We start from the raw sequence: 26129 nt of genomic DNA, 5'->3' as shown, positions 1-26129 counted from the left end.
CCTATTGAGGGTGCTCCTCCTCCCAGAGGCCTTCCCAGGCCAAGCCCCACTTTTCCTCAGCTCCCACTCCCTTCCACGTCACCCTGACTCGCTCCCTTAGCTCCTCCCCCCTCTCCCCGCCCCACAGCACTTTCGTCTATATAGTTCTATTTATTTATACTGATGCCTGTTTACTTGTACTGATGTCCGTCTTCCCCCCTCTAGACTGTGAGCCTGTTGCGGGCAGGGATTGTCTCTCTTTATTGCTACATTGTACTTTCCAAGTACTTGGTACAGTGCTCTGCACACAGTAAGCGCTCAATAAATACGACCGAATGAATGACTGAATGAATGAACAAAACCAGGGGAGCCGATGACGTACCTTATTTCCCCCCAAATAGGTCAGGCCCACCTTCTGACTCCCAGGTCCGTGCTTCACCATGGTGATCTCATGTCACGTGATTGGTGGTCCTGCCTCTTGGCCCACCTCCCCGCTATTCCCTCGTCCCCTCCATCTGAGTTCAGAGTACATCGGTGTCCACCTGCCGCCCCCATGCCACGGAGTCATCGAGTGCAGCGTCCCTAGAAAGACAAGGAAGGGTTATGCTGGGTGCGTTGTTTTTTCGCCCCCTGCCTGATTTCTTCTTGGCCCATTCCGGTTTCTCTTTGGTCCCACGCCGACGCTCCCACCTGCCTTAGGGGGTCTGCCTCGGTACCCTGCTTCCTGGAGCCCAAATCTCAGCTCCTTCCGGGGCTCAAGTGGGACCCCATCCCCAGACCGGTGTCCGTCGTGAAATCGGGCAGCGGTGGGAAATCCCATCCGTGGAGGCCCTGGTGTGTCTGGTCCACCGGCAAGTATGTTAAACAAGAAACCGCTGGTGCCGTGTGGTTGCACGGTGTTTGGCCTGGCTCGGGGGGTGGCTGACTCACCCGTTCCTCGTTCCATAGCCTCGACGCTGGGTTTCTTTTTAAAAAAATTCCCCCTTCCCTCCAACCCCCTCCCCCCGCTTTTTTTTTATAAGAAGAACGGGTGGGACAACCCTCTGGACCCCCAGCTGAGACCAAACTTGGCAACCCGAGGAGCCAAGCCTATTTCAGGGAAGCGACGTGGCCTCGTGGAAAGAGCCCGGGCCTGGGAGCCAGAGGACGTGGGTTCTCATCCTGTCTCTGCCACTTGCCTTCTCTTTGACCTTGGACATTTAACTTCTCTATGCCTCAGTTTCCCCACGTCTAAAGTAGGGATCCGACACCTGTTCTCCCTTCCCTTCAGACGAGGTGACGAGGGCCGTATCCAACCTGATTATCTTGTACCCGCCCCCGAGCTCAGTCCAGTGCTTGGCCCTTGGTAAACATTTAAGAAATACCTCAATTATTATTATTATTATTTTTAATGGTACCTGTTAAATGCGCACTTTGCGCCAAGCACTGGACTAAGCACTTGGGGTAGGCCCCCGGTCTCAGTAGGCGGGAGTAGGACTTAATTCCCATTTTACAGAGGAGGAAGCTGAGGTGAAAAGGAGAAATGGAGCACAATGGCGACCTGATCAGTCACTCGATCAATCAGTGGTATTTATTGAGTGCTTCCTATGTGCAGAGCTCTCTACTAAACGCTGATCTGGTTAGAGCTACTCCAGCGTGTAGCGTATAGCGCCTAACGAATCCCGCCATTATTGCTATTATGCATAGCAACGAGTAGCAGTTCATTCGTTCATTCAATCATATTCATTTAGCGCTTACTGTGTGCAAAACACCGTACTAAGCACGTCGGAGAGTACGGTATTACAACAAATAGACAAATCTCTGCCCACAACGAGCTCACAGTCTGCAGAGCCCTCCCGAGTGGCTTCATTGCCCCTCAAGGTCCTCCCCTTCCCGGGCTCTGGGACCACATTGAGTTCGGGGGAAGCGTTGCTCAACATTTAACTCCCGATCAGTCGATCATCAATCGATACTATTGATCGAGAGTCTGCCAGGGTGCCGGGCGTGATCCGAAGAAACTGGGGAAGCGTCTTGGAAGTAGAAGACATAATTCCTGCCCTCAAGGATCGCTCAGGCTCCCCTATTCTCCTGAGGGTTCGGGAGAGCACCGGCAGAGGAGAGAGAAAGGGAAATTCAGCCCATGATCGGTTATCCGTTTCCACGCCGATCACTGAGATTCTCAGATAATCTCCCAGTCCGCGACCCGATCTCGGTCTGCGGTTCCAACCTCCTCCCTCCTTTCAGAGCCCAGCATTTCACCTCCTCTATCTTCTGCCCGTGCCAACCCCGTTTCCTCGCCGGCCAATCCCAAGACCAGGGAGGAGGAGGAGGAGAAGCAGGGCCTTATGGAGACCCGGTTCACGGCATCAGACCCAGGTTGAGCGAGAGAAAAAGTAGCACGGAAAGGTGGACGGAAGGACAGCGGGGTGGCCGAGATGTTTTTGGTGGCTCTCCGGTTTGCCGGCCTCCTCGTCCTCTCCCGCCCTGCCGGAGGGCACCCTGAGAGTGGCGTTGGGGCATGTGTCTGAGCAGACAGAGACCTTACCCGATGCCGTCCCCGCAGAAAGGGAGATTCAGCCTTCTGCAGGGAGGTGCAGGGGCTGACATCCAGAATTCAACTGGAGAGGAAACTGCCCCACCATCCACCTTCCCTGAGAACGAGCAAAGGGCCCTTCTGCCCCACGAAGTGTGTGCCCGGTGTGCCCTCTCAGCTCGGGTTGTGCATAGGACGGTTAGAACTAGCCCTCCCGTCTTTCAGGCCTCGGAAGGCCTCGGAACCAGGACCCCGGCTTTGACCCAGCTGTTCGTACTTCCCGCCCTCTGGGAAAGGTGTTTCCTTGAAGTTGCCTGCTCCTGGACAGGCATAACTCAAAGACAGCTCACTACTGCAGGGAAACGATCGATCGGTCCATCCGTCAGTAGCATTTTCTGGCAGCTCACCGTGTGCTACAGAGCACTGTCCTAATCATGTTAGCAAGCACGATCCTGGCCCTCAAGGAGCTTCCAGCGAGACGAGCGCCTAAATGAATTTCAGGTAGGGGGGTAATCGTGTGTATTATCTTCTCCAACAGGCCGTTTCCATTTAAGACTTCATTTTGAAGCAGCGAGGCGTAGCGGATAGAGCCTGGGCCTGGGAGTCAGAAGGTCACGGGTTCTGATCGGGGCTCTGACACTTGTCGGCTCCGTGACCTTGAGCAAGCCGCTTCACTTTTCTGGGCCTCGGTTCCCTTTTCTGCGCAGTTCCCTTGATCGCGAGCCCCGTGCGGGAGAGGGATTGTCTTCAACCTGATAACCCCAGCCCCTAGTACAGCGTCTGGCACATAGTAAACGCTTAACAAATACCACAGTCGTCATCATTTCCTCTTCTGCATTGCTAATGTTCTTGGATCTGTATCCTTCAGGCATTTGATATTCACCCTCTCCTCAGCCCCAAAGCAGTTCCCGTACATCTCTGTAATTCATTTATTTAGATTAGTGTCTGGCTCCCCCGCTAGACGGTAGGCTTTTTTTTTTTCCTTTTTTATCGTAATTAAGTGCTTATCACGTGTCGAGCAATTTTCCAGAAGTAGCAGAAAGGTTAATAGCAGTGCCAGAAGCAATAACGATAACGACAGAAGTAGAAGCAGAAGTAATAATGATAACAGTAATAATTGTGATATTTATAAAGTGCTTTTTATGTGCTGAGCACTGCTCTAAGCTCGGGGATAGAGACAAGCTAACCAGGATGGATAGAGTCCCCGTCCCACGGGGGGCTCGCAGCCTTCATCCCCGTTTTCTAGATGAGGGAACTGAGGCCCAGAGAAGTTAAGTGACTTGCCCCAGGTCCACAGCAGACAAGTGGTGGAGCTGGGATTAGAACCCGGGTCCTTCTGACTCCCAGGCCCGGGCTCTAACCACTAGGCCGCCTGGCTACGGGCAGAGAATGTGTCTACCAACTCCGTTATGTCGTACTCTCCCAAGCACTTAGTAGAATGCCCCGCACACCGTAAGATCTCGGGAAATACCACCGCTTGATTGATATCAGAGATGGATCAGGGTGCGACAAAGGGGACTGTAGTAATCGCAGGCCACTGGAGGGGCTGCAGTTGGGAGATATAAACTGGAGAGGTTAAAAATTAATCAGGGAGGAGATGTGAAGGGCTTTGAAGATGGGGAGAGCAGGCATCTGGTGGCCATTAAGGGGGAGGATGTTCCCCATGCAGAGGAGGCTATGAGAGCAAGGCCCAGGGAGGAGGTGAATTGGAAAGAATAAGGAATGTGAGCTGGGGTGTAGTGGGAGAAGAGGGTGGACGAGCAGAAGGGTAGAGAGCTTTCATCCGATTCCCTGTTGGGGTCACCGTGTCGGGTTTCCGCCTTCCTTCCCCGGGATCATTTCCATCTCCACCCGCCCCCAGACCCACGAGGAGAGTCAGAGGTTGCCCAAGTGCTGGGTTCTGCAGACTGAGGGGCGGCAGGACACCCCATCCTAATCCCAACTCTGGCCCTGGACTGCTGGGTGCCCAAGGGCAAGTCGCTTAACCTCTCTGAGCCTGTTTCTTCTTCCGTAAAATGGGGATGTGACGTCTGCTCTCCCTCCTGCCTAGCTGGTCAGCCCCAGGTGGGACGCAGAGTGGGTCTGATCTGGTCCTCTTGTATCCGCCCCAGTCTTTAGCGCCATACTCGGCTCACAGTATGGTTATTAACTGAGCAAACCCGGAGCGTTGGAACCCTCACAAACATATATAAGTGTGTGTGTATGTGCGAATATATGTTTATCTTTCTGGGCAAGGCTGGCCGTCCCTCCCGCTTGCAGGTAGCGTTGCTCAGGCCTCGATGGGTGACTGGTCAGCTTGGGAGTCCGACCTCGTGCCGGCACTGGACTCATCCTCTGCTAAACTGCTGCCTGGGCTACCTGTGGGGATTGGGACGGTAGCCAGACTCCTGACTTAGCTTCACTGCCTCCCCCGCTGCCTCCGTCTCCCCCTCCCCAGCCCGTTTCCCCACCCCGTGTCCTGCCTTCGGGCCGGCCGCCCCCTGGGATGGGAGGAAGGGGTCTGGAGAGGTTGGGGACTAACTTTCCTGTTCTCTGTCTCTCCTCCCCTGCGCCTGTCCACCGGTGCCCAGGCTGGAGACTCAGACCTGCCCTACCCGCCACCCCAGAGGGAACCCAACGTTTACATGGTCCCTCAGGGGATCAAACCGGTCCTACAGCGCACGGCCATTGAGGTGAGCGGTCCGGCGAGGTCGGCGGGTCCCCTAGCCACCGGGGAGCCCCCTGAGGACGGGAGGGAGGCTGGATATCCACAGCCGACAGAGCTGACAACTTCTCCTTCGGAGGTTGGGGGCAAGAAGGGGCGGGGATCCTAGGGGGTGAGGGCAGGGATGGGGATGGGCCCCATTCGTTCATTCATTCGTTCGTATTTATTAAACTCCTAATGGGTGCAGAGCACTGTACTAAGCACTTGGGAAAGTGCAATGCAACAATAAAGAGTGACGACCCCTGCCCGCAACGAACTCACAGTCTAGAGGTGGGGAGACAGATGTTACTAGAAATAGATATCAATAAAGATGGGGCGGGGCAAAGAGCTGCCATCTGGGGTCTTTTCAGCCCCGCCGAGGAACACTCAAGTCCGTTCAGCAATGTCATGGGGGGTCGGGGTGGTTGGTGGGGGTACCGCCCCACCTCCCCCTCGGAACGGACACTAACGAGCCTGGGGACTCCATTCCCCAAGGCAACCGGTTCCCCAAGGCGACTGGTCAGTCAGAGACAACGGTGGGTCCAGAGGGATTGGACAAATCCGTAGGTAGTCGAGTGGTCAGTGCTGGGCCACTGGAGGGATGGTCCGGGATGGGGATGGGAGAGTCAGGGAAGTTGATGGTCCGGGCTGGGTCACTGGAGGAAGACTCAGGTGTGTTAGATGGTCCATACTGGGTCGCTGGAAGGACACTCAAGAATGGAAAGGGGACAGTCAGCGGTGTTGGCGGTTCATCCTGAACCATGAGTGGGGGTGTCCAGGAAGGCAACCAACACGTGGTTTCTCCAAGTGTCCCGTGCCCCCATCAGAGCCAGAGTGCTGAGCTGGCTGAGCCATGGGGCTGAGCCGAAGTGTTGTCACGCTGGGGGTTGCTGGTCTTATGAGGGCAGGGCTTGTGTCTGGGCAAGATGAGCCCCCGGAATGGCCCCTCATCCAGTCTCCCTGCAACTCCCCGCGACCCAGACCCTTCTCCGATGCCCGTTTCCTCCAGCCCGCAGCCCTCCCCACCGCTTACAATTCCCAATTCCCCACCCACCCTTCACAGGCTCTGTTCCCCACCCCCACCCACCAAGGCCCCGCCTCCAAGCCCTCCGGCCACTCCTACAATCCCACAACCCAGGCCCAGTTCCTCACCCCCGCCTCACCCTGGTGTTTCCACAGATCCTGGCCTGGGGCCTGCGCAACCTGAAGAGTTACCAGATGGCCAGCGTGACGTCGCCCAGCCTGGTGGTGGAGTGCGGCGGGCAGGCCGTCCAGTCGTGCGTCATCAAGAACGTCAAGAAGAACCCCAACTTCTCCATCTGCCTGCTCTTCATGGAAGTGGTGAGAGGCGTTGGGGGAGGGCTGGAGGGAGGGCTCCGCCTGGGACCCGTCTCCACACCCTTCCCCATGGCCTCAGAGCTGAGGCCTACCCGGTTCACGGCCCAGGAGCCCACCTTGGAGGGAGATGTCCGGACCGGTCCCTGGATGTTTTGGTGGGGGCAAGGACCCCCCCCGTCTCCCCATCCGTGGCTGCCCCCACTTGCCACGATGGGAGTCTGGTTCCATGAGGGTCGACTAGACTAGACTAGTCAGAAAGGGAGGTCAGAAAGGACCGCCCAACCTCCTGCCTCTCCCCACTTCGGTCCATACTTCACTCTGCTGCCCGGATTATCCTTCTATAGGAACGTTCAGGGCGTGTGACCCCCTCCTCAAAAAATCTCCAGGCCTATCCACCTCCGTATCAAACAAAAACTCTTCACTATTGGCTTTGAAGCTCTACATCACCTTGCCCCTCCTACCTCACCTCCCTTCTCCTTTTCTACATCCCAGCCTGCACACTCCGATCCTCTGGTGCTAACATTTTCACCGTGCCTCGATCTCACCTGTCTCACCGCCGACCACATCCTACCTCCGGCCTGGAACGCCGTTCACGGCCCAAATCCTCAAATCCGCCAAACAATCACCCTCCCGCTCATTCAAAGCCCTACCGAAGGTGCCCGTCTTCCAAGCTCCACTATGCCCCACTTTTCTTCAGCTCCCACTCCCTTCCGAGTCACCTTGACTCGCTCCCTTTGCTCTTCCCCCCCCTCCCAACCCCGCTGCACTTACGTATATATGTATATATCTATAATTCTACTTATTTATATTGATTCTTGTTTACTTGTATTGATGTCTGTCTCCCCTCCTCTTGACTATGAGCCCATTGTGGGCAGGGATTGTCTCTCTTTATTTTTTTATTATACTTTCCAAGCGCTTAGTACAGTGCTCTGCACACGTTAAGCCCTCAGTAAATACTATCGAATGAACGAATGAATGAACAAAACCAGAGAAGCCGATGATATATTGTATTTCCCCAAAATAGGTCAGGCCCACCGTGAACTGACGGCCGTTGTCGAGGCCCTGCGGGACGTGAGGGAAGCTTGTGGGGGTTGGCGCTAATGATAATAATTATGGTACTTGTTAAATGTTTACTATGTGCCAAACACTGTTCTAAGCACCGGGGTAAATTCAGTCGTATTTATGTAGCTCTTACTGTATGCAAAGAACTGTACTAAGCTCTTGGGAGAGTACAATATCAGTCATTCCCGCCCACAGTGAGCTCACAGTCTAGAGGGGGAGATGGACTTTAATATAAATGAATAGCTAAATAAATAAATTACAGATATATACGGATATATACATATGTGCTGTGGCGTTGGGAGGGATGGAGGATGAATGAAGGAGCGAGTAAGAGCAGCGCAGAAGGGCGTGGGAGAAGAGTGGGTAGATACGGGTAAACCGGGTGATACACAGTCCCCGACCCACGTGGGGCTCACAGCCTCAATCCCCATTTTACAGATGAGGTAACTGAGGCCCCGAGAAGTGAAGAGACTTGGCCACGGTCACAGAACAGACAAGTGACAGAGCTGGGATCAGAACTCATGACCTTCTGGCTCGTAGGCCCTTGTTCTATCCACTACTCCATCCTGCCTCTCACTAGTTCTGGGGGTGGAGCTGATGCAGACCAAGAAGAGGGCAGCAGTTCTCAGGTTGGCGCCGGGCGCTAGCCCGAGGGGAAGCCAGAGGGGACCGGACCCCCGGCTCACCACCCCCTGCCCTCCTCCCACCTGCCTGTCCTTGGCCGCGGCTCACGTCCCCCTCTGGACTGTAAGCTTGTCTCTAGACCGTAAGCTCGCCGTGGGCAGGGAACGTGTCCATCTATCGTTCTACCGTACTCTCCCAAGCACTCGGTGGAGTGCTCTGCGCACAGTAAGCGCTCGGTAAATACAACCGACCGAAGGAACGAATACCCTCCCCGCCTCCGCCCCTCCTCAGCCTCTGCTCTCCACCCCCTGCCCTCGCCCCTCCGCGATTGTGGCTCACTGCCCCCTGCCCACAGCGCCTGCCAAAGGAGGAGCTGTACTGCCCACCCATCGTCATCAAGGTCATCGACAACCGCCAGTTCGGCCGCCGGCCGGTGGTGGGGCAGTGCACGGTCTGGTCCCTGGAGCCGTTCCTGTGCGACCCATCGCGGGAGGACGTCTCGTCGTCCGGACGAGCCCCCGGTACTGAGAGGGGAGCTCCAGGCCTAGTTGGGGGCGGGGGGAGGTGCGTGGAACCGGACGATGAGGGAGGGCGCCAAGGAGGGAGGCGGCCATGGAGCTGGACGGGCCCAATCTGGGAAGGCTTCTTGGAGGAGGGAGCCTTGGGATCGTCAGCTGCGACGGGCTGCGTGGCCACGGGATGCCGGCGGTGAGGCAGGTGGGGAGGAGAGAGCGAGCTTCCGGCGGGAGGACGGGGCTCGGCCCTCAGGCTCGGGTTGGCGACCCCTCTGATGGGCCGGGTCTCCCGCCCCCCCCAGACGAGGTGAGCCTGACGCCCCGCGACGAGGTGCTGATCGACATTGACGACAAGGAGCCGTTGCTTCCCGTCCAGGTAGGAGGGGCGGCCATCCGGCCTCGGTCCCGCGCGTGCCCGGCGGGAGACCCGGGGAGGCTCTCCGGGGCGGCCCTCGGCGTGACGGCCGGCTGTCCATCGGCCCGTCTGCCCCCCGGACGGCGGCCTGGGGAGAGGCGGGACCGGGGACTGCTCTCTGCTCGGAGGGCGGGGGCCGCCCTGTCCTTCCCCCGCGCCCTCCCGGGTTCCCCTTCGGGGCCATCCGTGCCGCTCGTCAATCAGGGTGACGGATGGGCAGTCGGGCCCGGGTCTAAAACCAGACCTGTTTGTCCAAAACCTCGGCAGCGCCCGTCCCGTCTGCCTGGGTCTCACCCGGAGAAGCAGCGTAGCGTAGCGGAGTGAGCACGGGCCTGGGAGTCAGAAGGTCATGGGTTCTACTCCCGGCCCCACCACTCGTCTGCTGTGAGACCTTAGGCAAGTCACTTCACTTCTCTGGGCCTCAGTTACCTTATCTGAGACTGTGAGCCCCCCATGGGACAGGGACTATGTCCGACCCGACGTGCTTGTATCCACCCCAGTGTTTAGCACTGTGCCTGGCACGTAGCAAGGGCTGGACTGTGAGCTCGTCGTGGGCAGGAGTGTGTCTGTTTGTGGTTGTATTGTACGCTCCCAAGCGCTTAGTATGGTGCTTTGCCAATAGTAAGCACTCAAGCGGCGTGGCTCAGTAATAATAATAATAATAATAATGTTGGTATTTGTTAAGCGCTTACTATGTGCCGAGCACTGTTCTAAGCGCTGGGGTAGACATAGGGGAATCGGGTTGTCCCACGTGGGGCTCACAGTCTTAATCCCCATTTTACAGATGAGGGAACTGAGGCACAGAGAAGTTAAGTGACTTGCCCACAGTCACACAGCCGACAAGTGGCAGAGCTGGGATTCGAACTCATGAGCCCTGACTCCAAAGCCCGTGCTCTTTCCACTGCGCCACGCTGCTTCTCTAAGAGCCTGGGCTTCGGAGTCAGAGGTCATGAGTTCGACTCCCGGCTCTGCCACTTGGCAGCTGTGTGACTGTGGGCGAGTCACTTCACTTCTCTGTGCCTCAGTTACCTCATCTGTAAAATGGGGATTAACTGTGAGCCTCACGTGGGACAACCTGCTTACCCTGCATCTCCCCCAGCGCTTAGAACAGCGCTCTGCACATAGTGAGCGCTTAACAAATGCCAACATTATTATTATGATTGAATAAATGAATGAACAAATATCACAATCATTATTATTACCTAGTCCCGGCTTGTCTCCCCTCTCCCGCCATGCCCCATCCCAGGTCCATTCGCTCGGGCCCTCCAGGGGTCTGGGGGTTTCCTAAACCTAGTGCCCGGGGAGGGGGTTTACATCTCTACAGGATCAGGACTAGTTTTTTTTCCATTTGGCTTCCCCACTCTGGGCCTGGGGAACAGTTTGGATAGTGAGAGAGAGAGAGCAAACGTCAGCCCTCGGAGCAGGGGCCTGGATTTGATGGCTTTTCCGGGGACCGGATGGAGCTCGGGCTCTCGGGTCCCTTGGTTCCCGCAGTCTGGCCGGGGGCTCCCACTGGCCTCCGGGAGAATCATCTGGATGGAGCCCCCCACTTCTGGTGTCGGGTCCAGTCCTGGAGGAGGACGGTATCTGCCCCAAGCAGCCTTATAAATGGGCCCCCCTGGCACGTATACCTGTTCAGGCACACACTTATATACACACATGTGCGCATTCATGCACCCATTAATGCACACGTGCATACTCATAAACACAAACGCATACATATAGGCCCACAAATGCACGTGCTCGAATGTATACTTGTCCACGTCTGCGTACATTCACGCACACACAGATTCCCACGTCCGTGCGCAGCGATGGACACACCCGTGCACGCCCAGCACACAGATTCACACCGACCCCCCTGTGCACACACTTACAGATTTGCCTTGCCCCACTGTGTGGTCCCAGATGGCCAGTATCTTCCCTCCCTAGTTCCCTGACTTGTATCAGTCGATCAATCAACTGGATTTTATCGAGCACTTAACTGTCTGTTACACTGTCCTCTCCCAAACGGTTCTGCAGAGTTGGTAGACGTGATCCCTGCCCACAGAGGGCTTACAGTCTAGAGGGGAGGACAGAAGTTGATATAAACAAATAAATTACGGTTATATCCCCAAGTGCTGCGGGACTGAGGTGGGCGTGAATTGAGGGAGCGAATAAGGGTGACGCAGAAGGGAGTGGACAGAGAGGAAATGGGGACTCAGGGAAGGTTTCTTGGAGGAGATGCATCTTCAGTGAGGCTTTGAAGTGGGGGGAGAGTGATCGTATGTCGGATATGAAGAGGGAGGGCATTCCAGGCCAGAAGCAGGGCGAGGGGGGGGGGGTGTTGCGAGATAGATGAGATCAAGGTACAGAGAGTAGCGAAATGTGCAGGGTGGGTTGTCGGAGAGCAGCGAGGTGAGATAGGAAGGTGATTGAGTGCTTTTTTCAATTGGTATTTGTTTTGCCTCCACTCTTTACCTGGCACTATACCAAGCGGTGGGGTAGATATAAGCTGATCAGGTTGGACGCAGTTCCTTTCCCACATGGGGTTCACAATCCTAGTTGCCATTTTACATCCTAGGGAACTGAGGCACCGAGAGGTTCAGCGACTTGCCCAAGGTGGTTCAGCGGACAAGTGGTGGAGCTGGGATGAGAACCAGGACTGTGCTCGATCCACTAGGCCAAGCCGCCCCTCCGATCGAGCCCCCCGCCAGCCAGGGGATCCCACCTACCCCTCTTGGCCCCCCGATCGTCCGTCCCACAGATAAACTGGTGTCCGACTGCCCGTGGTCGCCCTACGGCCTCGTCCCCGTTCCTCGGGAGCATCAAGGCAACCTGCTCGCCCCAGCTGAGCCTCTCTGGGAGGGGGCAGGGGGCAGTTTGACTGGGGAGGAGCTTGATCACGGGCACTGGGGGAGACGGACGCTGCCTCCTCTGGGCACTCTGCGGGGGGCAATTGTGGCAATTGGGGCAGGGAGTGCCGGGGAAGGGGGCTATCGCGGGGGTTCAGATCCTTCTGCCTCTTCCGCCTCTTCATCTCGACCCCCCTCGCCACCTATCCTGTCTTCCTCCTGCTGCCCCTCCCCACATTGATATCCCCAGGGAAGCAGCGCGGCTCAGTGGAAAGAGCCCGGGCTTGGGAGCCGGAGGTCATGGGTTCGAATCCCGGCTCCGCCACTTGTCAGCTGGGCGACTGAGGGCGAGTCACTTCGCTTCTCTGTGCCTCAGGTCCCTCATCTGTAAAATGGGGATTGAGACTGTGAGCCTCACGTGGGATGACCCGATTACGCTGTATCTACCCCAGCGCTTAGAACAGCGCTCTGCACATAGTAAGCGCTTAACAGATACCAACATTATTACTACTAATAATTAAGGTATTTGTTAAGCGCTTACTATGTGCAGGGCACTGTTCTTAAGCACTGGGATGGATACAAGCAAATTGGGCTGGATACAGTCCCTTATCCCACGTGGGGCTCACAGTCTCAACCCCCGTGTTACAGATGAGGTAACTGAGACCCACAGAAGTGAAGAGACTTGCCCAAGGTCACACAGCTGACAAATGGCAGAGCCGGGGTTCGAATCCATGACCTTCTGACTTCCAGGCCCATGCTCTGTCGGTACACCGTGCCGCTTCTCTATTCTATTCTAATTAATGATCTACTAATAGGGAAGCAGCATGGCGAAGCCCGGGAGTCAGAAGGCCCTGGGTTCAAATCCCGGCTCTGCCGCTTGTCTGCTGTGTGACCTTGGGCAAGTCCCTTCACTTCTCTGGGCCTCAGTCACTCCATCTGCAAAATGGAGACTGAGACTGTGAACCCCCCGCGAGACTGGGTCCAATCTGATTTGTTGCTGTCCTCGCCAACGCTTAGTACGGTGCGCGGAACCTAGTAGGCTCTTAGCAAATACCACTATTTTTATTATCTTTACTCACCACACCGGCTGAGATCAGACAATGGTATTTACTGGGCGCATACTTTATGCGGAGCATTTTACTCAGCGGTTGGGAGAGTCCAGTCCAGCAGAGTTGGTAGTCACGATCCCTCCCCTCAAGGAGCTTAGAGTCTAGAAATTAGACATGATCCCTGCCCACAAAGAGCTTACAGTCTAGAGGGGAGGACAGAAGTTAATATAAATAAATAAATTGCGGTTATATCCCCAAGTGCTGTGGGACTGAGGTGGGTGTCGTTCACGACTGGATTATCCGCGTGAGCTTTCTCCACTCTCGTCACCCTTTTATTCGTCCTCTCTCAGCTCCTTCTCCCCCAGGGGGAGGGGGACCTCAGCTCAGCCAGCCTTCCTCGCTGGGAGCCGCTGGGATGGATTCGGAGTTAGTCGGAGCGGGGAGGCGGCGGCTGACGGGCTTCTGCTTCAGCCTGCGGTTTCTCCCCGGCCTCGAGTAGGAAAATCTGAGCCCCAGCCCCCCGGAACTCCCCGGGACGTTTTGATTCTTGGTGGAGAAAGGGTTGATTGCTTCAGCATCGGCCTTGCAGCCAGTCAGACGAGGGGGTCCCCCCAAAATCTTGCCCGCCTCCCGGCCCTTCCCCCTCCCGGGTGCCTGGAGATGATGGATCTGTTGGCCCCGGACCCCGGAGGGCTCCTTTTCCATTTTGTTGCAGTGCCGTCTGTCTCCTCAGCCTGGTTTCTACGAAGTCTGATATTAATCATATTTGTTAAGCGCTTCACTCTGTGCCAAGCACCATATTAAGCTCTGGGGTAGACAGAAGATAATCGGGGCGGACACAGCCCTTATCCCACGTGGGGTTCACAGTCTCGGTAGGAGGGAGGACAGATGAGGAAACTGAGGCCCTGAGAAGTCGAGTGCCCTGTTCCACGTCGCGCGGCAGACAAATGGTGGTCCCCCGACTACCGGGACTGCGCTCTTTCCACTAATCCGTGCTGCTTCTCGATTATTCGTTCACTCGTTCAATAGCTTTTATTGAGTGCTTAGAGCACTGTACTAAGCGTTTGGGAGAGCACGATCCAACATAGACACGTTTCCTGCCCACGGCGAGTTTACGGTCTAGAGCGGGGGACACAGACTCACGTTGGATCTCATGAACTGAGGGGCCGGCCCCTCCCGGGTCTCCCCCATCCCCAGAAACACTCTGGGTGGTGACCTCTCCATACTTTCCGGCGGGAATGACGGCCACATAGTGTCCCGTCACGCCCAGTGGGGGCTAGGGCGGGGCTGGAGCCGGGGCAAGGGGCAAGGTTGCCCAGGACCAGCACATTTTCCAGAAGGGTTTTTTTCTGCTATGGAGAATTCATTTTCCTCCCCCAACCCGCCCAGGGCAAGTGTGGGTCCTCAGAGAGTGCTCTGGGAGCCGGGACTGGTGTTTCTCGAACCCTCTCCCGTTGTAGGTGTGGCCGGTCCGATCTGCTGGTGGCTGCATTCGGGGCTACCTGCCTCGCCCTGCCCGACCGTGGGAACCACAGAGAAGCCCTCGGGCTCTCTGTGCTGGCGGGCCATGGAGATGGTGTTCACCCAAGCCGCCGGGCATCCACCAGGCCAATTCCCAGCCAATCGGGGAGTCACGTGCCCTTTGCCAGCCTCGTGGGAAATAACAGTGGCAGTAACAGCAGAATAACCCTAAGAACAATCACTGTGGCATTTGTTAAAAGCACTTACGGCGGGCCAAGCGGCGTTCTACGAACTGGGGTAGATACAAGATGATCGTGTCCCACGTGGGGCTCACTTTCTCAATGGGAGGGAGCACAGGTAGCGAATCCCCGTCCTGCTGATGAGGGAACAGAGGCACAGAGAAGCTGAGTGACTCGCCCACGGTCACACAGCGGCCTCACGGAGGAGCCAAGATCGGAACCCGGGTCCTCTGGCTCCCGGGCCTGGGCTCTTTCAACAAGGCCACACTACTTCCCCTAGAATGTGCCCAGGAACCCCAGCCCAGCCACCCTGAGGGGTCCCGACGGCGGCCCCTGATGCTTGGAAGAACCAGGTGCTGGTTGAAACCCTGCACGCTCACCCTCACGAGCGGGGATGGACCGGCCCACACCTCTGACTCTCCCCTCTCCACCCCTGACTACCCCTTCAGTGACCCGGCACAAACCACCCAACACCCCTGACTCTCCCCTCTCCATCCCCCACTGTCCCTCCAGTGACCCAGCGTGGACCGCTGATTCATCAACTTATTCACGATAACAAGAAAAGTTTCGCTTCATAGCCGTTGCAAAGACAGATTTGCTCAAACGTACACAGGTATATTAGTCCAACTACAGCCTATTTTCAATATGAAAAGCCTCTTCACAAGAAACTCAGTCAAGACTCGCACGACATGAAGTTTCCCTTCCGGCCCTGGGTACTCACGGGACCCCCTCCCCTCGAAGAACCCCATCCGGCAGAACCACGCCGTGGGTCTGCGGGTCTCGTTAGACTCGCCCTTCCGTTCGCCCTTCCGTGTGCCCTTCTGTGTGCCCCAGGTGCCCATGCGGAAGAGCCCCACGGCATCTGGAACCAGACCCCGTTCTGTCTGCCGAAGGGGGCCCTGTGGCCTGCCCCGGATTTCTGACCGGAGCCGCCCCTGACCTGCTCCTGATTAGGCTGATTGATGGGGGGGGTGGGGTGTGTGGGGTTTGTGTGTGTGTGCGTGTGCCTGGGCGCCCACCCCGATATGGGTGTGTCTGTGGAAATCACCAGACCCTGGCTGGATGTAGTGAAGTTCACCAGTTCAGTAGTTCCTCTCCAGACCCCACCCGACCGCCCCCGGTACGGTGATTGGCCCCCATGACCCCAACCGGTGCCAAGAGGGGAGCTGAAGTCGGGGGCGGAGCCAGGGCAGGGGAGCCGGGGCGGGGGGCAGAATTTGGGCAGGGGGACCAGCACAACGGGGGAAGGGAATTGAGGTGGGGAGAGGCCCGGTGGCGGGGGGGGCGAAGCTAGGGCAAGGGGTAGAGCTGAGGAAGGAGGAGCCGGGGCGGAGGCCGAGAAGGGGAAGGGGAAACTGGGGCAGGGAGCAGAGCTGGGAAAAGGTGTGGATTCGGAGTAGGGGGGTGGAGCAGGGGCAAGGAGGAGCGGGGACCGCTTCGCTGCGACCGAGATCGACGGGGAACTTAACCATTTCTCCGTTGAGTGTGGGGCCACGGGGGTGGCGTGGAGGGGCACGGGAGAGGAGGAGAAGGGGAGGACCCAGGGGGCTGGGGTTCCCCTGGTGGCGCCTGGGTCGGGCGAGGGTGCAGGCAGGATGGAGGGCATGCACGCCCTTCATCCTCCCCCAAATGGGACGGACCACATTGCTCCCCACAGTCAAAGCCTTCCTGAAAGCCCCCCTCCTCCGAGAAGCTTTCCCCGGTTGGTCCCCCGCACCCCTAGCCCATAAAAACCGGTCGGCCCCTCTAGCACCTGTGAAAGTATATGGCGGCACCTCACTGATTCCATTTTGCCTCCAACTATCTAGACTTCTCTATTGGCCAATATTTTGTCTCCGCCTCCCGCGTTACGGGGTCAGCTCCTCACGGGCAGAGGACGTTTCAGTTCCTTGTCTCCTATTTCCCAAGTGCCTTGTAAATGCACTGAAATGCTAGTAATACCGTTCAAAAACAATAGCGGTTGTGTTTGTTAAGTGCTTACTAAGTGAGCTCTTTGCTGACGGGATATTAGAGAAGCGGCGTGGCTTAATTAAAAAGAGCCCGGGCTTGGGAGTCAGAGGGCGTGGGTTCTAATCCCGGCTGCGCCGCCTGTCTGCTGGATGACCCTGGGCAAGCCAGCTAACTTCTCTGTGCCTCAGTTACCTCGTCACGGTTAAATCTGTGAACCCCACGAGGGACGACCTGATTACCCTGTATCTCCCCAGCGCTAGTGAGCATTCAACAAATACCGTAATTAATATCATTATTAGACGGGACAGAGTCAATCGATAACCGGTGGTCTTTACCAAGCGCCTACCCTTTGCAAAGCGCTGCACTCGAAGCTTAGGGGAACATCAGAGTTGGTCGATGTACTGTTCCCTGCGCGCAGCCCAGAGGGGGAGGTGGACATTAAAATAAATCATGGATGGGTACGTAAGTGCCGTGGGGCCGAGGTGGGGTGAAGATCGAATACTTAAAGGGTGCGGATCCAAGGGCACCGGGGACGCAGAGGGGAGGGGGAATAGGGGAGATGAGGGTTTAGTCAGGGAAGGCTTCTTGGAACAGACAACCCCGTCCCACACGGGACTCGCAATCCGAGAGGGAGGAAGAACAGGTAACAGGAAGAACCCGGCTGGGATGAGGAAGGGGGAGAGTTGGCGGGGGAAAAGAAGAGCATCCATTTCCTTTTAGAACTGCCACGTGATTTTATTAGCATCCTTTCCTGATTTTCACCGGGGACCTTGTTGGTTTCCGTAAGGCCTGCTGCCTGCTTTTGATTAGACCCCCCGTTGCCTGATTTTCATCAGGCCTGCTGCCTAATTTTCATTATCCCCGCCCCCAGAGCTGTCTGATTTTCATTAGACCGTGGCTGATTTTCATCAGGGCTGCTGCCTGATTTTCATTAGGCGGCTGCCTGGTTCTCATTTGTTCTCTACTGTCTGATTTTCATTAGCCCCCACCCCGGCGCCCCCTACCCTTTTAGGTAGTGAGCCTTAGGAGGGTCGGGGACCGTGTCTAATTCCTACCCGTGTAGTGCTCAGTACAGTGCTCTGCACCCGGTGAGCGCTTAATAAATGCTATTACTATCACTTCTGCTACTCCCATCGCTCCAGGGGAGCCCCCGAGGAGCCCCCACTTCTGGCCGGAGCCGGGAAGGCCCCTCCCCCTTTCCAGTGGGCATTGCCCCGGCCGGGTCACGTCACGCTTGGGCCTAACAACGCGCTCCTTTTAATTTGTAGTTTGCCGACTCTGTGTCCAGCCCGGCCGCCATTAACGCACCCACCCCTCGCTTCGACCTTCACGTAGGTACCGTCCCCTCCTCCCCGGAGAGGTGCCCGCCTCCCGCTTCTCCGCGCTTCGGTGTTCCTCCTGCTCCCCGGCTCCCGCAGGTTCGGCTGCTCATCAACCGATTCCGGCCACCTGGTGCCTGGCGATTCTGGGCCGCCAGCGAGGGTCCGGCCGTCTGGACCGGGCACTTTGTTCTCCCTGACTGGGAGAGGCCTGGGTGCTTCTATACTCCCCATCGTCTGGAACACTGAGGCCCAGAGAGGCTAGGTTAGTCCCTAGCTAGTCCCGCAGAGCTGGGACCAGAAGCTGGGCTTTCGATTTCCCTGCCCCAGGCCCTCTCTGTCGGTCTGCCCTCCCTCCTTCCCTCGCTCTCTCGCTCCCTTCCTCGCTCTGTCCACTGGTCGGTCTCGGGGGCCCCGGCAACTGCGGGCACCCCGCATCCTGCGGACTCTTCCCCACCCCACCCCAAGGGCCACGAGGACGTGCGGCTGAGCGGAGGCCCAGTGCGGTCGAGGGGAGGAAGGAGTCGGAGACCTCCAGGGCCGGCGCCGGGAGATGAGCGGGTGCAGAGGATGTGGATTGGATCTCCCCACGTCCAGGGCGTGGGGCTCAGAGCTGCTGCCCCAAGGGAGGGGGAGATAGGGGACCTGGCAGACTGCAGGGCATTTGCTTGGCTTTTGGTGGGGGTGATGGGTTGGGTGCTACAGTGTGGGTCAGCATGACAACTGCAGGGGATCACGTCTCTCCTCCATCTTGGGGCCCTCCCCAAGTCTGGACGCTCAAGCTTCCGCTTACTGTCAGCTCTGGGTCCCAAGGCTACATCTCTCTGCAGTGAGAGACTGGTCGGGACCCACCCCTTCTGGCCGTAGGCTGAGATGGGCTTCCCTGGGGGTCCCTTCAAAGTGACTGCTGGGGGAGGCATGGGGTAAGGGGAGGCGGGGGGAGGAGGAGACCTGGGTCCTGCCCTTGAAGGGCTCATGGCAGAGCCAAGGCCAGACCCGGGCCCACATGGGACATCCAACCCGCCCCCCCCCAGCCCTCACTCCAGAGTGCGCAGGCCCAAGCCAACACAGGGATCAGGATGGGGCGTTTCCAAGAGGGTCCCTAAGTCCTCCAGGCCGCTGGAGTCAGGCAGGGGTCCGGGAAGACTTTCCGGAGGAGGTGAGCCTTTCACGATCACTGGAACGACCGGAGAATCTGGTTCGGGACAGAGGAGAGGGGGCCGGGCTACCTGGGGGAGCCGGGGCCCACTTGGGGTGGAAAGCTCCGGGAAGAAGCTTTCCCAATCACACGTATCGTACACGGATATATGAGATTGGACATGCGTGCGTGCGTTTGCGTGTAAAATCTCCCATCCGATGGTGAGTGCGTGGGACCTGGGGGGTGAGCGAGGGGGTGGGGGGTGGGAATGGCAGCAGAAATCTGCAAACTATTTGCAGTAATTGGTTGTTTGCCGTGTTTGCTGGTTCAGAATTTCAGCACGTACTCTACGGTCCATCCTGTTACGGGGAGTCGGGGTCACTGCCAATCTCAGATCCCCAAGCTGGGCCCGTCAGCTGGCACCGGCTCTGAGACCCCCATGCCCGGCCCCTCCTCCTCCGCCAGAATTCCTGCAGCTCGTCCCCTGCCCCTCTCCCCGAGCACTGAGGTGCCCAAACCAATCAGTGGGCCGGGCTCCGAGTTGGGATGGGATAAAGATGGCAACCGGACCCTCGGGACCTATCCCAAGAATCCAGCCCACTGGCCCGGTGGGTCTTCGGGCTCTGACTGGAGCTGGATCTGGGCTGCACTGGATTGGGCTGCCCTGGCCTTTTCTGGAACGGACTAATAGATGATTAGTGATTGGTTCAATTTCTCCTCGGAGCCGCTAGATTCTCTGAGGAAGACTAGCTTGTACCCTCTGCCTAGCCCCAGGCCCGAAGCCTGGAAGAAATGAGAAAAGACCTCTGAGAAGCAGAGAGTGGGCAGTGGAATGCCCACGGCAAGAGAGGAAAGGCCCCGCTCTCCGTGAAGACTGAGGCAGGGGGCAGCCAGGGCAGGCTGGGGCGGAGGCAAGAGTCGGCCTGGCCTCTGGATGTCCTGGGCAAGTGAGCTTCCTGCAGACAAGAGAGCCCGGCTCTCGGGCCGGGCCTGCGGCCTTGCAGGGTGGCCGGGTTCCAGACAAGGATGCATCCGGGGCAGATGAGTCCTGCTGGAGATTGTCTGGGTTTAGTTGCTGTGGCAACAGCATTTCTGGAGACCCTCTGTCAGGAGGGGACCCCCGCCCTCTCCCCGGGGTGGCGGAGACCCCACAGAGACAGATCCCGAGGGGCCTGGGGACCCCCTCCGGAGCCCGACAAAACCGGAGGCTGCGGGACACGCAGCCCTGCCGGTGTGAGGAAACAAGGGGTGTACGAGTCCGCGTGCCCTTGTATGTGCATGTATGTACACGTGTGCCTGTACGCACCCTCGTGCCCCTAACCCATTCGCAGCAGCTCCCGAGGAGGGGGCGGAGGTGAGGGTGGGAGGGGCTAATAGTCATCTAACCAAATGAACCCTTTGCCTTGGGCTTGCAGAAGACCCTGCAGGTAAGTGTCCAAGGGCCGCCCTGGGCTCCCTCGCCCCTTCCCGGGCTTTCCTCGCCCCCTGCCTCCGGGCCAGACTGGTCAGTGGGAGCTGGAAAGCCAGGTTGCGGGCAGCCAGACCCTGATAAACTCCAATCGGGGTCCAGTGGACCCTCCCCCAAAGCTGGCCTGACCTCTGACCCTTGCCGGCCTCTGACTCCTGCCAGCCTCCGATTCCCACCGGCCTTCGCTCTTGGAGAAGGCTTTTGCGAATACCGCGGACTTCCCCACAAACAAACAGATGGATTTGGGAGCGAATTAAGCCAAAGCGGTCTTCGAAAGGCCAAACGACTCGACTTAGATTAGCATATTTTAGACACATCATCAGGAGGACTAATTCTCTGGAGAAGACACTAATGCCAGGAAAAGTCCAGGGAAAATGTGAGAGAGACGGACCATCAGCTAGATGGCTAGAGACCATAACGGCGGTTACGGAAGAACTATTCGAAAAGTTACGGATTATGGCGGAAGAAAGGACGTTCTGGAGAAAATGTATCCTTTGAACCTCCATGAATCAGAAACAATTAATAATGATAATAATCCACCCTTGCTGGCCTCTGTCCCAAGCCAGCCTCTGCCCCCTCAGGTCCCCGTCCCCAGCTGGCCTCCACCCCTACCAGCCTCCATCCTGTTGGACTATTGCCTAGCCCAACGGAGGAGGGACCAGGACCACCTGGGAGATGTGGGGGGAGCGTTTTCTGGCTCGGAGCTGTGGTCCCGGCCATTTCCGGGCCGCGCTGCCCAGACGTCCCAGGGCCACGGTGCTGGCAGCCTCTTTAAATGCCCCGCGGTCCGGGTGTGTCTGAAACCCCCGTCCACCCCCAGGCTCCCCAGTACCCCTTTCTGCCCCTTCTGACCAGCGAGGAGAGGGCCGGGGGGTGGGGTCTGCCCACCCTGCTGGAGGAGGGAGAGGGCCTGGATACCGGACACCTCTCACCTCGGGTGACCGGAGAGAAGGGGAGCTCAGGTTTGCGGGGGACTGGTCCCTGAAGCCTCACTTCCCCATCCCCAGGAGGAAGAGTTTATTGATTGGTGGAGCAAGTTCTACGCCTCAGTTGGGGAGACGGAGAAGTGCGGCCTTTACCTGGAGAAGGATTTCGACACCCTGCAGGTTGGCGGGGCGAGGGGGCTCACCAGGACAGACTCCAGGGATCCCGCCACAGAGGCCTCCCCGTTCCCCGATCTCCCGCACCTCCTCGCTGCCTCCCAGTCTCCACAACAAGGGGTCCAGGAGGCCCGGGAAGTGTTTCCGTTGGTTGTGGGGCTTCTGCCTAATTTATATCGGTCCTCGGGTCCCCAGCTCTGCCCGCCCCACGCCCCGAGACGGTCTTGCCGCTCGTGTCCCCCTCCCCTCCCCACGGCACCCCCTCCCCTCACTCCGCATCCGGGTGGCAGGTGTACGACACAGAGCTGGAGAACGTGGACGGGTTCGAGGGCCTCGCCGACTTCTGCCAGACCTTCAGGCTGTTCCGCGGCAAGACCCAGGAGCTGGGGGACGACCAGTCCGTCATCGGGGAGTTCAAGGTGGGCGAGGGTGGTGGGGGGGGACGAATGGGGGCTTGGGCCGGGTGCGCCAGGGGAGCAGCTGCATCATCCCACCCGCCGGACGTGCCCTCAGGGTCTCTTCAAGATCTACCCGCTGCCCGAGGACCCGGGCGTGCCCCCGCCTCCCAGACAGTTCCGGCAGCTGGCTGCCCAGGACCCACAGGAGTGCCTCGTGCGGGTGTACGTCATCCGGGCCTTCGGTCTGCAGCCCAAAGACCCCAACGGCAAGGTACGACCGGCCCCTCCCCGCCTCCACGGGGCGGGCGGCAATCCAAGGCCGAGTGCGGGTGGGGCTGGTGGGTCCGAGGCGGGGTCAGGAGTGGGCAGTGGGGAGAAGGGATGGCAGGAACCCACAGGGGGAGGGAAGGTCCCAAATGGGTTCCCAGGCCCCCCTCGATTGTCCCCAGCTGTGAGTTTGCCATCCCTTGCAGCCTCTGGCCTTGGCTCTCTGATCCAGGAGGAACGGGCCCCGGCAGTAGCCCCCCGACCCGTGGGAAAGCCACCCTTGACTCCATCCAGATGGGTCCCCCCATCTCTGCTCCCCCCGGGACTGGTGGGAAGGGCAGGGCACAGAGCAGGGGCACAGGGTGGGAGGGTCCAGGGCACAGGACCCCACCTGAGCCAGGGTCCGGCCGCATCCCGCAGTGTGACCCCTACATCAAGATCACCGTGGGGAAGAAGTCGATCAGCGACCAGGACGATTACATCCCCTGCACGCTCGAGCCCGTCTTCGGAAAGTGAGTCGCCCCCGAGGCCGGCCCGTGCCCCCTCCCACCCCTCCACCCCGTGGCACCCCCCGCCCCACGGCACCCCCTGCCCCTCTGCGCCCCTCACAGGATGGGGGCAGGCCAGAGATTGTGGGCCCCAGAGACAAAGGCTGGCATTCGCGGAGGACGAAGGGTCAGAGTGTGGCCCGGAAGCGAGGCCTGGTGGAAAGAGCCCGGGTCCGGGAGGCAGAGTACCTGGGTTCTAATTCTGCCTCTGCCACTCGTCTGCCTTGTGACTTCGGGCGTGTCGTTTTCACTTCTCCGCGCTCATCTGTGAAATGGGCATTAAGACTGTGAGGCCCACGGCTGCATCCAGCTCGATTATGTCATGTCTACCCCCAGAATTTAGTTCGGTGCCTGGAACATAGTACGAGATGAACAAACACCGTAATGATGATTATTATTATACACCCAGAGGCACCCACTGTAATGGATGCTGAGGGTGGGACAGAGGGAGGAGAAGACACTGCTGCTGCCTGGGGGGGGGGCTGCGAGTCTGATAGGAGAGACGGGACACAAACACACACACACACACACACACATTGTAGTGGGTGCTGGGGGTGGACGTGGGGAGGAAGAGATGCGGCCACTTCCCTGGAGGGGCAGTCCAGATCTGGCACGGATACAGAGAGCGACCGAGAGGTAAAATCCTGCCGAAGTCGAACCGCCCCATTCAGGGGAACCGGTCCTGCGTCCCCGGGGCCGAGCAAGCGCACGCAGGAGGGGTCAGGCAAGGAAGGCGACCCGGAGGAGGCGGCTGGGGGGGGGGGCTCCGAGAGGGGCGGGGCGATCCGCAGCCTTCCCGGCCCCCGTGCCCCCGCAGGATGTACGAGCTGACCTGCACCCTGCCGCTGGACAAGGACCTGCGGGTCGCGCTGTACGACTACGACCTGCTGTCCAAGGACGAGAAGATCGGGGAGACGGTCATCGACCTGGAGAACCGCTTCCTGTCCAAGTTCGGCGCCCGCTGCGGCCTGCCGCAGACCTACTGCACGTGGGTGTCCGGGGGGTGCGGCCAAAGCAGAGGGGAGAGGCCGTGCGGGGGAGTGGGGCGAGGTCGGCCCGCCCCGGTCCCAGCGCACGTGGGTGCCCCGGGGTTGTCGAGGGAGAAGACACGCACGTACGCTCTTCCTCCCACACGCGCTTGGGGATAGTAATTAATCGGGGATAGTATTAACTAAGCACGTGTTCGGGCCTGGAACGCTGTGATCCGCTCTCGGTTTCTCCCCGGAATCTGTCCGGGAGTCTCAGGCTGCTTTCAGCACCGGGACACCCGTGCACACACACAAGCACATGTCGAACTGCATAATACCGTAGATAGTGTAGCCATGTGAGCGCTCAGCACCTCCCCACCGGATCTGCGTGCTCACAGAGCAGCACGCGTGTGAGGAAGTAGGACATCCTCACGCAGGGTAGTCCCGCGTGGCCACGGGGCATGACCGGCCAGGTGCTCCCGTGCCCGCGTGTGCGCCCGGGGGGGTCACCCGCGGGCTCCAGGTCCCCGGTGATGGGAGCCGGCTCCCCCGTCTCGCCCGGCTCTAGGTCCGGCCCCAACCAGTGGCGAGACCAGCTGCGTCCGTCCCAGCTGCTCCACACGTTCTGCCAGCATCGCAGGATCCGGCCGCCCACCTTCGGGACGGACCGGGTGGTTTTCCGGGACCGGGAGTTCACCCTGGCAGAGCTCGGTGAGGCGCCGCTGCCCGGACCCGGGCCCGGGCCGGGCGAGGCCGGAGAGCGCGGGCTCAGGGTCCTGGGCTTAGGCGGGGACCGAAGCGTCCCTGGACGAGAGTTGTGATAGTCTTGGGTTTCGCTAAGGGCGTCAAGTGCCGGGCTGAGCACTGGGGTCCTTACGAAATAATCGGCTCAGACACAGTCCCTGTCCCACGTGGGACTCGACATATAAGGAAGAGGGATCGAATCCACATTTTACAGATGAGGAAACTGAGACATCAGTTTAAATGACTTGCCCAGAGTCACAAAACAGACAAGGGGTGGAGCTGGGATGAGAACCCAGGTCCTCTGGCCCCCAGGCCCGCCGCGCTCGCCAGGCACGCGTGCTGCCAGTGTTGCCAATCGAGCAGTGGTTTTTAATCGAGTGCTTACTGTGTGCAGAGCGCTGTACTAAGCTTTTAGGAGTGTACAATACAACAGAATTAGCAGACACATTCCGTGCCCATAACGAATTTCCAGCCGTGGTTGAAGTTGGGGGAGAAGGGTTGGGGATTAACCCCAAACTGCCCCATCCCACATTTGCCCCCTCCCCGGGCAAATGAGCCCCGGCACTTCAAGTCCAGCTCCTCCAGAAGGTATTCCCTGCTTAAACTCCCCTCTCCCTGCCCTATTTTCCTCCACCTCCCACCAAGTCCTTCCCATCCTCTAGGCATGTGGCCCTTGACATCCCTCTTTGCTCCTGTTTCTGAACTTTATTGCTTCCTCTCTCTCCCCAGCTCCTCGAGGGCATTCGTTCATTCGTTTGATCGTATTTACTGAGCGCTTACTGCGTGCGGACCACCGTACTAAACGCTCGGAGAGTACAGTTCGGCCACAGTGGCAGGGCCCATGTTTCTAATTAACTCTTATTCTACTCTGTATCCTGCGTTCCGGGGTGAGGGGGGCAGGAGGAGGGTGGAGCCGCAGGCAGATCTGGTGCTGCCTGAACCCACCGACCGGGGGGGACCTGGGGGGCAGGGGGACGGAACTCCAGTCCATGTCGGGGGATGAAGTGTTGGTTTAGGGAGGTGGGCTCGAAAGGAACTGCCAGGCAAGGTTGTCGTCCCTCGAGCCTCGCAGTAACACCGCTCTTCTGCACTGCGTGTTTGTGCGTGTGTTGCGTGTGTGTCTGTGTGTATGTATGCGTGTCTATGTGTGTGTGGGGGGGCTCCCCCGGCAGAGGCTGGCAGGGTCCCCAACCCTCACCTGGGTCCCGTGGGCGAGCGGCTGGCCCTGTCCGTGCTGCGGAAGCAGGGGCTCGTCCCCGAACACGTGGAGTCCCGCTCCCTGTACAGCCCGCTGCAGCCCGACATCGAACAGGTAGGGGCCACCGGGCCGGCCGGAGCCTGTCTCCCCTCCTCCTTCCCTCCTCCCGCCCTGCTCCTCTCCCGTCCCCCACCCTCGCCACCTTCCCCCCTCCTCTCCTCCGCCCTCCCTCTCCCCACACTCTGAACCCGTCTCTGCCCGGCGCGCTGTGCGTCCGGGCCCGGGAGCCGCTGCCAGATGTTGAAGGGATGGGGGTGAGGAGA

At 58.7% G+C, this 26129-nt stretch overlaps 1 protein-coding gene across 18 annotated transcripts in view; it reads left to right on the top strand.

The window, feature by feature from the left end:
* Nucleotides 1–26129, top strand: part of DYSF (dysferlin) — a 168494-nt gene that overhangs the window by 131197 nt on the left and 11168 nt on the right. For 9 of the 18 annotated variants that reach the window (XM_029083182.2, XM_029083178.2, XM_029083175.2 and 6 more), the window contains 13 exons: nucleotides 5062–5163; nucleotides 6354–6515; nucleotides 8554–8719; nucleotides 9016–9089; nucleotides 17927–17989; nucleotides 20531–20542; nucleotides 21591–21689; nucleotides 21974–22102; nucleotides 22197–22352; nucleotides 22769–22860; nucleotides 23714–23884; nucleotides 24433–24575; nucleotides 25781–25920. In XM_029083182.2, coding sequence (XP_028939015.1) covers nucleotides 5062–5163; nucleotides 6354–6515; nucleotides 8554–8719; nucleotides 9016–9089; nucleotides 17927–17989; nucleotides 20531–20542; nucleotides 21591–21689; nucleotides 21974–22102; nucleotides 22197–22352; nucleotides 22769–22860; nucleotides 23714–23884; nucleotides 24433–24575; nucleotides 25781–25920 — 1509 coding nt within the window. Of the gene's footprint in view, nucleotides 1–4175; nucleotides 4193–5061; nucleotides 5164–6353; nucleotides 6516–8553; nucleotides 8720–9015; nucleotides 9090–17926; nucleotides 17990–20530; nucleotides 20543–21590; nucleotides 21690–21973; nucleotides 22103–22196; nucleotides 22353–22768; nucleotides 22861–23713; nucleotides 23885–24432; nucleotides 24576–25780; nucleotides 25921–26129 lie in introns of all 18 variants that reach the window. The other 9 variants (XM_029083189.2, XM_029083187.2, XM_029083185.2 and 6 more) reach the window with 3 other exon arrangements.

The sequence above is a fragment of the Ornithorhynchus anatinus genome, chromosome 18 (genome assembly GCF_004115215.2).
Source record: "Ornithorhynchus anatinus isolate Pmale09 chromosome 18, mOrnAna1.pri.v4, whole genome shotgun sequence".
In the NCBI taxonomy this organism is placed as follows: Eukaryota; Metazoa; Chordata; class Mammalia; order Monotremata; family Ornithorhynchidae; genus Ornithorhynchus; species Ornithorhynchus anatinus.
This window is presented reverse-complemented; position numbering and strand designations above follow the sequence as displayed.